Source organism: Thermobia domestica, chromosome 7 (genome assembly GCF_964235325.1).
Source record: "Thermobia domestica chromosome 7, izTheDome1.hap1.1, whole genome shotgun sequence".
Taxonomy (NCBI): domain Eukaryota; kingdom Metazoa; phylum Arthropoda; class Insecta; order Zygentoma; family Lepismatidae; genus Thermobia; species Thermobia domestica.
Genome location: NC_137460.1, coordinates 51,349,989 through 51,366,859, shown reverse-complemented (window position 1 = coordinate 51,366,859; position 16,871 = coordinate 51,349,989). Strand labels below are relative to the sequence as shown.

At 36.1% G+C, this 16,871-nt stretch overlaps 2 protein-coding genes across 3 annotated transcripts in view; one reads left to right on the top strand and one right to left on the bottom strand.

Annotated features, from left to right (window-relative positions):
• The window catches only part of CkIIbeta (casein kinase II subunit beta), a 76,676-nt gene extending 66,082 nt beyond the window's left edge, over nt 1-10,594 (bottom strand). The window contains exon 1 of one of the 2 annotated variants that reach the window (XM_081764612.1): nt 10,517-10,594. The gene's annotated coding sequence lies outside the window, so the exon portion shown is untranslated. The remainder of the gene's footprint in view (nt 1-10,516) is intronic. The other variant, XM_081764611.1, reaches the window with a different exon arrangement.
• Nucleotides 10,595-13,392: 2,798 nt separating this feature from the next.
• The window catches only part of LOC145690081 (nucleolar complex protein 4 homolog A), a 39,565-nt gene continuing 36,086 nt past the window's right edge, over nt 13,393-16,871 (top strand). Inside the window, exon 1 of the mRNA XM_081764610.1 lies at nt 13,393-13,589. Within this exon, the coding sequence (XP_081620736.1) occupies nt 13,470-13,589 (120 nt within the window). The 5' untranslated portion in view covers nt 13,393-13,469. The remainder of the gene's footprint in view (nt 13,590-16,871) is intronic.

Sequence of the window (16,871 nt, the reverse complement as noted above, 5' to 3'; positions counted from 1 at the left end):
AGGTTACGTGGTGTTGGCTCTTTTTTTTAAAAGACATAATCTACATAACCATGGTCCGTATCGCTTCGAACCTTAACATAAGAGTTTTTCTGTTTAATTCTATAGTTTCGTACATCTTAGTTACAGAAACTAATTTATATTTCGCAGGCAATTTACACACTAGGTTTTAACCAATAAATGCAACATTTTAGTCCACTATCCTTGATCCTTGATCCAACTCCTCGACTCCCCTACTGAATTCCCTCCGCAATCATGCTCTGCTACTGAAAAAATCCCTAGAAATCATCGTTGCCAGTATACACAAAACCGAGCATAATTTTGTTTTTTGCTTATATTTTTATTATTTTATTATATTTTTTGGAAATATCTCCTTAGACGGATTGGTTTCTATTATCTCCACATACTAATAACTGAATTTTACCTATAAACGTAAGGAAAATGGAATAAATACGAAAAATCTTCAGTTACAGTATACGCGCAATTTTTTTTGCGCATGGGAGTACATGTCAGCTGGCCCATTGGTAGGGACAACGCCGAAGGCACTGCTTGTTATTTATTATTCTTGGTTTCTTATTCTTTGAAAGCTGCGATGCGCATGAAATTTGGACCACAATTGACAAAAGACAAAGCCTATGATGTTGTTCATTCATCTCAGTTCTTTATTTTTAAATATTGTGCATAATATTATTCTTTTCCTGGAACGCTGGGCATTTCATCTAGTATGTAATATTTTCGAAAAAATACGGAAACAGTAATTGCTTCTGAATTTAACATCTTATATCTACTTACTCAAGAAATTATTTTTGATACTGTTTAACTCCAATTTACGAAATTTTGTATCTCATCAGAATTAATTCTGAAGACCATTTTATCTGGAAATTAATATTTATATAAGCAGTAATTTTCAACTTTACTTTCTGTGACGTCACAATCAGCTTTTCCATTCTTGGTGAAGTCAGTAAGTAGTGTAAGAGTAAACAGAGCAATCGGAAGTTATCGATGCAGTCGTAGCAGGCGAAGAATAACTGATGGCAGAATCAAGGGTATTACGTCACTAATTGCACACACTAATTCAAAGGCCAACTACCCACCACTTACAAAACACTCCTCACCTTTCCTGTTCTTAGATCACACTGATTCATCGGATGCCTGATCCGAGCACATATACGAGCTCCCTCGTGGCTATATATAGTAACCGTATGCGTCTTTGGTGCGGCACACCCCGGTTCGATACTCGGTGGGAGTTAATGTGGTTCGGATCACAAGTTAAATTGTAGGTCCACATCTCATATAGCCTCGCTGCTAATAAAGAAGCTAAGCCCCAACTCAACCAACTAACCGAGCACGAATGTAATTACTACATATCGTGTCGGTGGCGTCATACACCGACCAGTTGGAAATTACTAATATAGACAACTAATATTATCAGCGGTGAATTCATACGAGTTGGTAATTTTCCCAATGGTCGAACTGAATCATCATTTTCAAGGAAATGTTTGCGAAAATGTGCTTCATTCTTGAATACTTCATATGTAATACGAGCTCCACGTTTCTTTTGTTAAATCATATAAAATTTAAATATATTTTTTAAGTTTTTTTCCCCCTGTGTACGCGTGTTTAACGTCTCACAATTATGCTCCAGATAGTGATGATCATAATGAGCGAAATGATGGAATGGAACGGAAGAACCCCGAACTCCCCCCCCCCCCCCCAACACACACACTGTGTTGTGTTTTTGGCAAGAGTTGAGACTGATTTAGGATGTAGATTTCTGAGCTTTCGGCATCTGTGGCCATTTATCCCGTCACGTATGAGGGATGACGTCCCCTGGAGAGCATACTACTACCCGGGGAAAAGGAAGGAAGCGGCCTGGGACTAGAAGTTAGGTACCACCTGGTATGAATGAGGAAAACCCAGGCAAACCTCATTCAGGATAACTGGCTTGAAAAAGCTTTTTACACTTTTTCGACCCGGAAAGTTGGGACTGATCAGGGACCATATACAACAAATTTTTAAGTTAATCCACTGCGATCACTACCTTTAAAATAGTTCAAGTTTTGAATAAAGACCTACATAGCATGAAAGAATAAATCATATGAACATATACAGAAAATTGTTTCGCTTATGCCTGACCAGACGTGATTTCTTCCCTGCGCAAAAAATGAATTTGCCAAGCCTTGGCCAGGCATGTTTGTTAGTAGTGTGAGTTGCGTATGTGTGTTTTCTCGCTGGGTCAAAAACCTTGCCCAAACTGAGTCGTTTTCGAGAGAAGTGTGTTGTCAAGAATGTGAAGTATAAGAATTCCGTGGGTCCAGTACTCAGTCTCTAAATTCTAAAATGAAATTAGAAGTTAATTTTATTCCTCTCTTCTAACTCATTGGTATATTTAGTTTTAGGATATAGGCTACACTATTTAACTCTGAGAGAAGTTTCTTTAAATCATTTCACTCTCTATAAACAAAAATAGAACCATCTACAAACCTGTAGTGTTTTATGGTTTTCAATTGGTTTGGTGCAAAATTTGACATTCACAATGATTTATTACTACTAGCTGAACCGGCGCTGTCTACTGAGCGCATCGTTCTGTTATGATTATGTATTGCCTTCCCACTGTGCAAGTCTCGTTACTCACACAAGTAAAGGATAGGAGACTCACAAAAGAAGTGAGTTGCTATGTATAGATGTTGCAGTGAGTTTGTAGCAAATTTGTAGAAGTAACACGATATCACGTGGATTTTTTTAAATAATAATAATAAATCTAGATCCGTCCGAATACGCCTCATTGCGTCTCATGAGTACTTTGAAGTTGCCAGCATGCAATAGCTTTTGCTATTCAGATTTAAGTAGAGCGCATGCAATGTCCGTCGACCCGCCATACGTAATTTCTCTACTGGTTGCCTAACCGTAGTTTCGGCCTGCAACAATGTTAATCTTATGGGCTCAAAACGACCCCTAAAATGTTGAGACACGGTTTTTGAAAATTTGAATGAGAACTGGATAATCTACACAAAATTTGGAATTGACCAGTGAAAACGGCACGTTTCTAGCCCTTGTGGTTTTCAGAGATCTCATTGTCGAAAGGATTGGAGACAAACATATAAACCTAGCATTTTAATATATAGATGTTTATTAGTAGAGGTGAAAATTGTAGATCCTGGATTCTTAAAATTTCACTGAATTTACCACTGAGTTAGAAGACAGTAATTATAAAATGCATTTATTAGACCTCAATACACAGGAAAATAACGTAAAAACCACCATTATTAGCAAACCAAATGCCTGTAACGTTCATATAAATAAAAAGTCTGCTCAAACCTACTGGGTAAAATCACATGTTAAAATAACGAAATTATAGATGAATTAAAACATGAACTGTGCTATTCAGGTACTACACAGAATAAGCATAAAGATGCAGACGTTATGCATATTACATTAAGAACATATTTTATAAAAACACTAAGAAAAGCTAGATGAAGAATATCTCTTCTCGACTATCTAAGGGCTTAAATTACTATAATAAATGCACTTACTAGATATATTGTACTGCTGATATTATGTACACCTGTGCTCCTTGCTTATATCTTCCGCATATACTGTGGTTCATGATTGTTGGCATTTACTACGATTTTCTTTCAACCTTTGCTCTTGTGGAGACAAAAGGCCCTTCAACCATCCATACTTTATTTCCTTACGTTATTTTCACAAGTAGAAGTAGCAATGCAACAGAAATATAGGAGGTTTCGTTAAAATATAGGAGTTTATAAGAAGAGACACAAATATATAGGAAATATAGGAGCACTGGAAAGCCTGCTACTGGAAGAAAAGTAATGCTATTAAGAACATAATCTGCAGGATGTAGTTCCACAATCACCATTAATTTTCTGAAAAGGTGTGTGCTGAAGAAGGAAATGCCTTTCTGCCGAATCGTTCACTTTTAGATAATTTTGGGGTGTTTTAGGGTAAGAATTTTTTAAATGAATATTGAACACGCACCGTATTAAACCAACTAGCTTTTACGTTAACTGATTATTCGTTAGAAACTTGTAGTTTCTTTCAATGAGAAGTGGATTTCCATCATAATGTGGGACCGAAACCACAAGACTTATCACCAGGGATTGAACCAGGCATTCAGTCTTAATATACTGGAAAACTTACCAGCTTAGATTGGTTGGATAACTTTTCCAGTATCCTTAAGCTTCATAACTAATTTAATCTCAGTCGGAAGTGAGATAAATTTAAGAGAATATTATATGCAGATTAAGAATATCAGGTTGCAAGATACAATACTTCAACATCAATTTTCTACTATTTATGCATTCATGTTCTATTATACACTGCCATTGGGTCCCTTTTCCTAAGGTCGCTAGTATCGCTTGTTTACATGTGTTTTTACAGTTACCAATGGCTTAAAGCGTTAGGAAATTAAACGTGCTAGAGACAAAACCAGAAAGTAATCTAGGGAGAAGCAATATCGATAACAGATAACACATGTTGTTAATGCTCGGTATCTCATCTTTCTTAAATGATCGGCATACAACAACGGTTAGTATGATTATTTCAAAAATAATAAAAACTTGTGTTTTCTTGTAATATTAAACAAGACGGCATGACCATTTGAAAATAATTTATTATTATTATTAGTTAATAGTTATGATGCATTTGTTGTGTCAGTTGCACTGCAAGCGGTGGGCAATGACCCAGGGCCTCGCGCATTCAGAGACCTCACAAAGACCAACGAACCTAAATACAATTTAACACTGACTTTCATAAACTCATCGATTTAATAATTAATAATGTAAATAACAAACAATTACGAATTCGGATTTATTTACATAAAACATTACATAATGGTGGCTTGAAACAAATTTACCGTCTATTCTTTTGTAATATTAGGTCACTAACATAGGAGACAGGCAGTGAAATTACTTTAACATTGCAATAATAAAAGTAAAAAAAATCTTTCAATTGTTTAGCGCTAATAACATCGTTGAGATTAACTGATTTCGAGGATTTATCATCATCATCAGCTATTTGAAAGAAAAATAAAAAAAAAGGAGTTACAAACTTTTTCTTTCCCAAGGATCCACGAACATTTCTCGCCGAGGGCATCATAAGAATTTAATACGGCGCTAGCTGTATGTTGCCATAACGAATTGGAATTAATTTCTTTATAATAAGCAGCGTTCGAAAAATACTTCTGTCCGACGCAAATGTAATGTTATACTGCCGTGTATAATTTCTGTAACCTTTCAGATTTTACTACGATTTTCAACATTGAAGCGAATGAGAATGCCGACTGATTATGTTTTTCCTTCTGGTTCTTTGCCGGAGACAAAGGAGATATCTGCGGTAGGTAAGACAAAAAGCAGAGGTTGAAAAGGAATGTTTAGGTGGTAAGGTCAATGCATGAATCCCGTAGATTTCGGTGAACTAGAAACACCTGACAACTCCTTGTCTTACTTTTCGTGGAGACATTCGAAATTCTTCTCCACGCAGTATTAAATAATATTGCACAACATTATTACATTAATAATTACTGAATAATATTTCAAAATTCTCGTGTATTTCACACGACATTCGATCAAATAAAAATGCGTGGATGGTATTTTACTTGGAACACAGACTGCAACATATTCTGCAGGTGGTAACCCTGCTAGAAGTTTGTGTGTTAGTTTCAGTTGTGGTCACGACCCGCTCACCGCTCTGTCGACCTATACACATGAAACTAAGGAATTATCTTGTTGTACGAAGGGAATCTGTGAAGCCTCATATCGTTTCGTGGGTCACACTTTCACCACTGATAATCGCTTATATTTCGATTTATAGAAAGAAGAAAGTACACAAAAAAGTGGGTAATTCTACATAATCTATTGTATATCGTCACTCCGTCTCGAAAAACTGCTGTGTGATATTTTCGTCAAAAATGAATATACCATATGAGCAGAAAATTGTGTATCCTGCGTACGTGTGCTCGACAATTACACCTAAGCAAGAATACAGTTCATAAGGTGACAACGAAACGTCTACGTTTTTTCGGATTACAAAGTGCAGCTGTCGCACGCTATCAAACCGGCGGACAGACCCAAACGATTCGCGTTTGCTATAGACATGCTTCATAAGATCGACAATGATGAACGATTTCTGCAGAAGATTGTGTTTAGCGATGCAACAACATAACATGTGTATGGACATGTTCGTCGTCGTAACTTCCGGATATAGACTGCTGAAAATCCTCGTGCCTACGTTCAGTACGAACTTAAAACCCCAAAACTAAACGTGTGGTGTGGCCTGATACATGGTAAAGTGATAGGGCCATTTTTCTTTACGAAGCAGACTGTGAGAGCAAACAACTACCTTAACATACTGGAACTCTATGCAGTGTCACATTTCCATGTGTCACCCTTCAACACGACGGCGCTCCTCTACACTACGCCGACACTGTTCATGACTTTCAGGATACAATAGTCAACTCCCAGCGGTGGATAGGTAAATAGATGTTCTGTCTAGCAATGGCCACCACGATCTCCGGATCTGACGCCCTTAGACTTTACAAATTAATTTCAATAATTCATATATAGGGCTAATTAATATTGAACATTTAGTCCAGGACCGGATTAACCCATCTGGAGGCCCGGGGCTAGAAAAAATATGTGGCCTCTGCTGACTTCACCTAATACATTTCTGTGAAAATACAGTAGGAAAGTTACGGGAATATGTTTCATATTTTTGGTCGTATTTTATTTTATGATGATTGTATCTTCATGATTCTTTTTAGATAGCCAGTTGAGATTTTGATCAAAGTAGAAGCCCCTGTCCACCTGGAGGTCTGGGGCTACAGCCGCCCTGAGTCCCCCTTTAATCCGGCCCTAATGTAGTCCTAATTTTATAGGTTAACGGTATTCCTAATTTTATACAGTTTAAACCTGGAATACAATATCGGAGTGCTGGAGCACTCCAGTAGTCATACTAATCGCCACTGTAAGTGCTGTTTTCAGATCTATTGGTTGGTACTTTCTTGTATTCTTATTTTAGAAAATGATATTCCCGGTGGTAGTTGTCAAGTCATTTCTTTCGTTTCAAAATAGAAAATAAATAAGTGATGGGTTTCTGCAGCACCCCGTGTGTGTATGTGTGTGTTTACGTTTGTAAAATCCAGCAATGTTGTTGAAAATAGTTTTAGGTACTTTACGTGCGCTTATGTGATATTTTATGATGGCGAAAGTATGTGTAGGTTCAAGCAGTTTACAGACATTGTACTGAACACACTAGACGAAAATGATTACGATTCTGAGGGCAATATTAGTGAGTTTCATAATAATGTTAAAACACAACCCAGAAGATTATGAAATTTGTGCAAGTAACACAAATGACATGGAGGGAAGAATTAAAAGTGATAGCTATAAGGGGTGTTTCTATTTTAGGATAAAACTGTTACAGATCAAGTTCCCAACCCACTATTTGGAGTCGTACACCTACTCGCAATATTGTGATTAGAATTCCTGGAAACAAGGTTGCGGCTTGTCATTCTACAACATATGATCCCTATTATTTGATGACAAAATCATTACCATTATTATTCAGCACACTAACAACGAAATTCACCGTCTAAAAGGAACGTACACGACTGATTCTCGTTATCTTGGCGATATTAATGACCTAGAAATACATGCTCTGTTTGGATTGTTATACACAACTAGTGCTTTAAAACTACAGGCCATTTAAACACAAACGAGATGTGGACTTCGAATTATGCAGTGCCCTTGTACAAATACATCGTCTAAGAACAAATTCAGTTTCCTTCTGAACTGCTTACATCTTGATAAAATGACCAGAAATCAAAACAAGTTCGCACCTATCACGGAAATCTGCGAGATATTTATAACACACTAGAAAATCCTGTATACTCCACATTCATATGTTACAATAGATGAACAGTTACTTGGCTTTAGATATAACTGTCCGTTTAGAGTCTATATTGCCTCAAAATTCGATAAATACGGCTTGAAAATTATCATCACTTTATGTGCTAGTAAGACTAGTTACATTCTTAATTCCATACCGCACATGCATACCGGTAAAATCGAAGGTCCAGAATATGAAGTCGTGTACAAAAACTCTTGGAACCAATACGTGGCACGGGCAGGTATCTAACGGTGGATAACTGGTTCACTCCTACTGAGTTAGAAGATACAATGCTCAAATTACTATAATTTGACGGTGGTACGTACACTATCATAACAAGAAAGAAAATCCTTCCAGTAAGAAAGAAAAAAAAAGTACGTTCGTCGAGTTTTGGTTTTCATCGTGAAAAAAACGCTAGTTACATACTGTCCACGACAGGGGAAAAGAATTATAGGCCTTTTCTTCACGACGCACAGTGACCTACTAAAGTATATTTAAAAACCCTGAAATTATACGTTTCTACAATGGAACAAAATTAGAAGTTAATGGTTTCCATCAGTTACTTCACATATGTAGTGTCAGTAGGAAAACGCGTCCATGGCCTCTGCGTTTTCTTTATGGTATGTTAGATCAGGCTGGTGTTAACGCAATAGTTCTGTTCTCCAATAATGTGGGTCAACTGATGGAAACTGTACGTAAGGAGGGCTTAAGTTTAGAGTTGCCCCTCCAGTCTGAAGTTGCCCTTGGACTTTGCAACATAAAAAAAAAAAAAAAAAAAAAAAAAAAAAAACAGTGGTTAAAGTATTAAAAATTGTTACATTTCACTTCAGTACTCCGTGTGTTTCACAGAAATTTAAAAGGTTTTCTTCATTATTTTTGCGCATCCGTTAAACCTGTTCGCCATATTTTACAACTACCATGCTGCTGAAACCTTCCGCAATGCTTCCGCACCCGGCAAATAGTACTAACTTCCACATATCTTTTCTCGTATTAAACATAACTCTTCTGCCGAACTTACATTCCTAAACATCAAATAAAAACTTCAAATTATCATTTCTTACCTCATTTCTCCTGTAAATTTTCCTGATTTTTATAAAAAGCGGAGGGGTAACTCTAAACTTAACCCGTAAGGAGTTTCTCAAAGAACTGGGAATACAGTTAACTACACCGTACAAAGAGGCGCGGCTAGAGAAGTATCTCCCTGCGAATTTGTCTATTCATATCAAAAATACTCTTGGTATGGAAGACCAACCATCATCACTATGTGGTTCAATACGTGGTCTTCCGAAATAAGCACGATGTAGAATGAGCCCACGAACAAAGACAGAAAAACTTGTTCCAGGTGCATGGCTCTTTGTGCTGGGCACAAAAAGGAAGTCTGTATTTCATACAGTAAGAAGCAATTAATAGGTTTGTTCAAAATGCAAAGAAATAGACTGTGTACTGTGTATTTTTGTATGTGAAAAAGTGATACAGATTTGTTAACGTTTGTTTATTATTGCTTTGTAGTATTTAATTAAATGGGGTGCTCTGGCACACCAAGTGCGCATTCACGTTAGCATTGTGTGTACGTATTCCAGTTCCTTTTAACTAGTCTCTCCCTTCTCACTTCGTCTGTTATGATTTTACATCCTGGTGCAAATCTACAGACTCCACATAGCTATGACCCTAAACTTTACCGTGCGTTTTCTGACGCACAATTGTATCACAATGAAGCACGTTTATTATTATTATTATTATTATTATTATTATTTGTTATAAATGACATATGTTTGTACTTACGTAACCAACTTCCTTTGCGAATAAACAGATTTTACCTGTACATTGTCCATAAGGAGGCCCTTATATTCCTCGGATTCACATTAATAGTATCATATTTGTAATTGGCAAAATATCTTTACACATTGAACGAGCAAGAGCCTAGACGAAATTAGGATACTATTTACATCAAGAAACGTTTTTAAGTATATTCTTTTAGTACGTTGTACACATTTCTAACATCCAAGTTATTACTCTATATCTTTGCTTTGCACTTCAAAACTCTTGCTCTCGTCCCGGCTCAAATATCCGAATGGGGCAGTAACTTTTACAAACTTTAGTTCTAATTGTACAAATTCCATAAAAACTTTCACGTATCATTGGTATGAATGTATCAGGCATATTATTTTGACATGCTTCCCTACCCTTGACGCCCTGTTATACAAAAATGCATATTTTTTTTTTCCTAACATTTATTTCGAAAGCCGTAAGTTTAAACGTTTTATTAAGGAATAGTTTAATAGTGTTTTGTTATCACTAAGGGATAAGTCTGAAAAACTATCATTTACAAACTGCATAAACAATTGGATTCATACCAAAAATACTATATTCGTAATTCCGAAACATTTGTAATGCAAAGAACTCGAGAACTCCTTAGAATAGGCAACACCACCTCCTTGTAAAAGACTTCGGACGAAGGAATAATGTTATCTTTCAATAAACATAAATATGAACTTCTATTTTTTCATATTATCATACCTTTTAACTACGAGAGTGCGTTAAAAGCAACCTAAGGTTATTTTTCAATACGCAACATTCCATTTTTAATAATTATTGAGAGAATATTGCTTCTTACCTTTTCCGTCCTTGATTAGCCACGCTTGACGTTCTTCAAAATGGCTAAAGTTTTCAGTGCCATCTAGGAACATCCATTCATTGTACGACCATAGAAAAATTGACTTGCGAAATGCAATCCATGCAATATCCAATTAGTGAATTTCGTAGTTTATTAATGTTTTAAAAAAGAAGTTAGATTAACCGGCATTGATTGGCTAGCAGCCTTTCAGCTACAGACAAGATGCTCTTATATTACAAGTGGGCTCTATATTTGTAATAATTAGTATGGGGCACGTGTGAGGGGTCCCTGGTACTACTATACGTTATGTGAGTTTGTGGTGAATATATCGAATTTGTCGGTTATCCTGTTTCCTCTCACAATAGCAATAATAATAATAATTTCTTCATCTTCACAAAACAATTTTCTGTTTTAATACCGTCCGTTAATCGCACTCTCTTTTTCCCTCCACCCTACATTTTAGCATCTCTTTATGAAACAGCTCTTTTCCCCTCCAATATCCCAACTAGGTTATTTTCTCTTTTCAATTATATGTAAAGATTTATTTATTGCCCTACTATTTCCAACATTTCATCATTCGCTTTTTGTTCGGCCCACTTTCTAATATTTTCCATTCTTCTCCACATCGACATTTCAGAAACACTCCGTTTCCTCGCCATTTTTTGCATATGTCCATGTTTCTTTACCATACTCCACATGAAAAAACACTCAAAATAAACTTTTCTCCTTATATGTAATATGAAACTAATAGTTTCTTAATACTCACATCTCTCTTGGTTCAATTTCTTAGCCAACAGTATAATTATCTCAATCAAGAAATCTTATGGCTATTCCTCTAGATGAAATATTTTCATTACAAAATCGAGAAATTCTTTCTTGTCCTTGCTTCCCATATACTTAATTAATTCGTTTGGTATACTATTTATCCTTGTTTATTCTTCAACTGAGAGTCCCGTTACATGAGTCACCGGTTACATCGGTCCTATTACATCGCTTTGAGTCACCACAACTCAAAATTGGTATTCTATTTTGTCATAAATCGGCATTACTGACAGGATCTGTCAAAAAATGTTTCCGGACCTATTGTTCCTAGCAAGGTGAGGGGGTATGCATGAGCATGAAAGTTGATGGAGGACGTCAGATATACGACGCGAACTAACTCAATTGCCTCTGAGTCTTTACAATCTGTTGATAACTCCCGGAGTGAGTAGCTGTTCTCTTGAAGTCCGGGTTCAAAATGCAGCACAGCACACGATTTATTAAGTTTTGTGTGAAACTTTAAAAAAAAAAAAAAAAAAAGCTGAGGCTCAGCTGAAATTCATGAAGCCTTCGGGGAGAGCACAATGTCTAAAATACGAGTTATATGTTGCTACACGTGGGGAAATTTCTGGCGAATCATAACGTGACAATGTTATCTCAACCTCTTTACACTCCGGGAGCCGCGGTGACTCAGTGGTAGAGCGTTCACCTCTGGTGCTTGGGGTCCCGGGTTCGATCCCAGCCCCCGCCAAGTGAACTTTGTGGTGGACAAACACCGTGTGCGTGGGTTTTCTCGGGGTTCTCCCGTTTCCTCCCACTTTCTTCATTCCGCCATTTCACTCATTTCTCATCACCGTCCCCTTTAGCCTATCCGGCATAAGCGTGGGACGTGAAACGTTATGCCACGGTATGTAATTTTCTCATTCTCAGTCTATTCAATCGAGGTAGTTCTCAAACTCCCGTTTGAGCTCCTTCGTGGCTAAGCGGTTAGCATACGCGCCTTTGGCGTGAGAGACCCGGGTTCGATTCCCGGCGGGAGCTCATGTGGTTCGGATTCCACGTTAATCAGTAGGTCCACGTCTCATATAGCCTCGCTGCTGAACGGGACGTTAAACTCAAAATCAACTCAAACTCCCGTTTTTCATATATCATTTTGAACTCAGATGGGGAAGAAACTGACCATCATACATCTTCTCTATTGCACTAGTGGTCCACTACGATGCATAATTTCATATTTCCTCCGGGGTAAATCGCCGTATACGCGGAGTAAAAGTAGTAATACTTCACGATCGAGTTATGTTCGGGAAGGACTTTCCCCATGAACCTCTCCCTGAAATAATCACTGTTTCCAGTACTTTCGATTCTGCAGCAAGATGGAGTGAAATATCTATAGCCACCACTGACAATGGGCAAAGGTAATAAGTTTCATCATAACAAAGAGATTCGTCTTAATACTGATGTCGATCTCGTACTTGAAGTTCCAAAATTCTGAAATTTTATGGTTATGAAATTCAGGAATTCTAAAATTCCAAACTTCAAAATTCCTTAGTTTCGTCATTTTGATACCTAAGATTCCTTAAACATAATCGTTCCGAGAATCTAATGTGCCAGACCAAGTTACCTCATTTCGCATTCTAAAATTCCGAGAGTCCAATGTGCTACCAAAGTTACAATGTTCTGGAATCTCTAAATTTCAAAATACAATTCCTAATTCCGAAATTTTAGGCAGAAGTTCCAGAGCCCGAAATTCCAACCTTTCTAAATTCCGAGATTCTGAAGTGCCAGGTTAAAGTTTCGAGATTCCGCAATTCCCTAATTCCGATATTTCGAAATTCCGTAGTGCCAGGCTGAAGTTTCGAGATTATGTAATTCTGAAATTTTGAGATTTCAAAATTCCGGAATGAGTAGCTTTTTAATTCGGATTCTGAAATGAAGAATTTCATTCCGAATTATTCCAGAATCTGGAACACCCCAACTAAAAACCTCATAGTCTCTGGTGTTGCAGAGAGAAAAGGGAAATCCGATGTAACTTCCGTTTTATCTATTTCGAGCTTCGAGCCGCCACTGCTGTTTCATTATTATAATTTCGCAGGTTGAGCGTCTTATTTTTTAATTTTACAAAAACATATGACGATCGCTATGCACATACCATGTGGTGTTGTCCGTGAGGTAATACAGCTTTAGTGAATTAAATATGAGTGGAAATACACTCTCACGAAAAGCAATTGTAAAGAAACTTAAACAGCAAGTTAGTGAATTTTTAAGTAGTAAAAAGAATTCCAACAATTTGATTGATATATTGTCGTACTGGGAGGTAAGAAGCTTTTGGAATTTGCTTTGCACCTTCTTCACTATGAACTTTGCCTTGGAAGCAGAGGATAATATTTTAAATAATTGTATATTGTATGGTGTATATGTTATAATGTTCTTTTAAATTATACTGTAATTTTGTGATCACGGCACGTCATGCTGCTAATGTAATATTTCAGGTTTTTTTTTTTTTTAATTGCGATCTGCGTATACCTTTGTACTGTCCTATTTCAGAGATGTATACGTAACTTCCTTACTTTTCCAATTTATTCACCATGAGATTGACTCCAACTTCCTTACAAATTAAAATACAGTATGCAGACATGTGCAGTACAGTACGAACAACCTACCTGTGCTAGATAGTAGCTCTACTAAAAGCAAGGGCTAAGATTCCTCTAATGGCCCTCCGTTATCGGAGGAACAAAAGGCTGTTTTAAGTGCTATTTTACTTTTTTGTTCAGGCTTAAGTTAATATACCCTATTGAGAATTACTCCTGTTTCATTTCCTTGTGTGATGTATATAATTGTATTTTGTAAATGTTGATTTCTTACCTTCTTTGTTCTTCAATAACTAAGTATGCATCCATATTGTATAACTGTGGAAAAGTAGTACTTTTCAAATGTTCAGTGTTGAAAACTCATATTTATAAATATTGAAAAATGGACATATGGCATAAAAACCAGGATGCATAGAACACGAACCAACTTGTGTTAGGTATCCGCTAAAAAACATGAATAATATCTAAGCAACTCAGAGTAGGAGCGCGTATGCAGCAGGCACGTCAGCGATGGTGGTAATAGCCAAATGAGAATATCGAAAAAACATTAAAAGCACATGCGTTCCATATGGCACAACTTTGTCGTTCTTCTAGGATTACCCGCACTATCTCTGTTAATAAGAAAGACATTGGGTTTGAAACAGTGACAGATTATGCTGTATTGTCAGTTTACCTAAGATGACCTCTCAACGCACCTTATATGTTATTCCAAGATTGAACTGATTTTTCCTCCATAATTAGCTGTTGTACAATGGTGACTTTTATTACCATTTTTGTTTGTCTGATGCTTAAATTTCGTATAATTCTATCAATTTGCCCATAAATTTTGATATTTTGAGAGACACCTGCGGAACTTAACCCATAGCAAGAAGTGTGTCAAATCGAGTCCTGACTGGGTAAGCATAGTGGACCCCTTGAGGATGCGTCCGTAGGAAGCAGGTGTATTAACACTGGTGGGTATGCGCGTAAGTAAATATAGTTTTAAAAAAAGCAAAGTAATATGTGCTGAGTGGTCACTTCACGTAAGAAGTTTATGTGACGGCGTGAGGGCATATTTACTTTCAGAACATTAATAAATATGACAAAGCTTAGATTTTTACAGATAATTATTGTTGATTTCTTGCTCTTGTGAATTAACATTTCATATTTCTTCCTTAAATTTTACAAATCAATGTATCCCGGAAATAGAACAGCATTTATCCCATTCCGAAACATTTCCCTTGAACGATAAGACATTATAACGACAACTTTAAGGTTTTCCACATAGATTTCGACAATATTAGAGAAAATTTTCTATAACTTTTTCCTTTTAACTGTTAGATATCTAGAAACGAGAAGTTGATGGCTTACTTGATCTAGAAGCTCATTTATTCCATCTCTCATTGCCTTCTTATCCGTTTGTTTTTAAAGAAGTATCTTTATGCTGGTGTACTATTTTATTTATTATTTTATTTTCAAATGGAATTTGAAAAAGTTCTATATCTGGGTTTGTAACAATGCAGAAGCCCGATACGCACAAATGATCTTTACGGAAACTGTTGTAAATTTCTGATTTCTTTGTGTGTGGTTAGATTATTTAGACTGTTATTTAGCTACTTCGGTAGTTCTGACATGTGTGAACATCTCGATGTAGGTCAGTTCTCACTGAACGTTTGTGTTGTCTGTTTTCAGTTTTTACTAGCGTAATTTTGTTCACTTTTTAAAATTAAAACGAACTGAACGAATGAGCGTAGAGATTTAAATACAGTACCCACTTCAGGATCGCGAGCAGGCGACGAAAGTTGTAAAAAGCTTTTCATGTTTTTTTAATTTGCCCACTTTAGAACTTCGAAACTCTGTAACTGATTTTACAACAGGTAATTTTTATCCTCCATTCAAGGCAAATAACATTTCGCTTTCATTTGAAACCACGACTTCTTGATCCACGCACTGTTTCCTTATATCTTAATATCTATTTATCTTGAACTGATTGAATGTTTCAGGATTTAAAAAAAAAAAAAATAAATAAATCATAAGTCTTTCGTATTTCACAATACCAATCGTAAACTTTAAATTAAAGAAAGAACAAAAAAAAAGATATAATGTAAATGATTCTCCTTTAATGGCTAATCCTCCATTGAGGTTGAATTTACTTGATTATTGTTGTTCAATTTATTTTTTATTTGCGTATTTAGTCTTTTAGGCATCTCGTTCAGATCAGATTGGAAGGATTAGGAATGTGCAAAGGAGTCTGCCAGGGACTCACTTGAAAGTATTGCTCTGGATTCCTGGTACTTACCCAGTGCTAAAATCAGAGCCACTTTATTTTATTTATTTATTTACTGGTGTAGGGACTTGAAAGTTTAATATTCAAAATTTACAATCCTTTAAATCAAAGTATATATTCACCTCTATAAATAAATAATAACGTTAAAATTGTAAAAGGAAATTATATTTTGTACAGGGTTGGCTGGTTTAAACAAACAAAAAAACGAAAAATGTTTTAAATAGTATGAACTTTATAGTGACGTTCCCACATTTCATACCATCTGCATTAGTTTTATCTCCTTTTCACCTTTGAATCAAGGTGTCCCATGTTCAATTCTTGGTCGAACCACAACCCTTCTTTTAAGTGTAAACCAAGTTGTGGTTTCGATGCCACTTTAAGCGAAAATTTTCTTGATAAGCTCGGTATGACATAAAGATGTTAAGTCTAAACATACGAAAAGAAACCAATTTGTATATTTCTGGTTGTCTGAATCCTTTTTTATTTTATAAAGAAGCAAGGGTTGCTTAAATATATTAATAGATATTGGCAAAATTTATCAACTGCCTACGTAGCTTCCAACATTAGCTTGGATTGGACTTCCTTTTAATTTTATTGAATGATATCTACATACTAAATTTGGAATTTAATACCTCAGTTTTAGCGTATTGATTATGATACGTTTACCTTTAAATTTACATTCAAAGCAATAACGGGATTTGTTTTGCATTTAAAGTAATAACAGGATTTTTACAATGGCTAA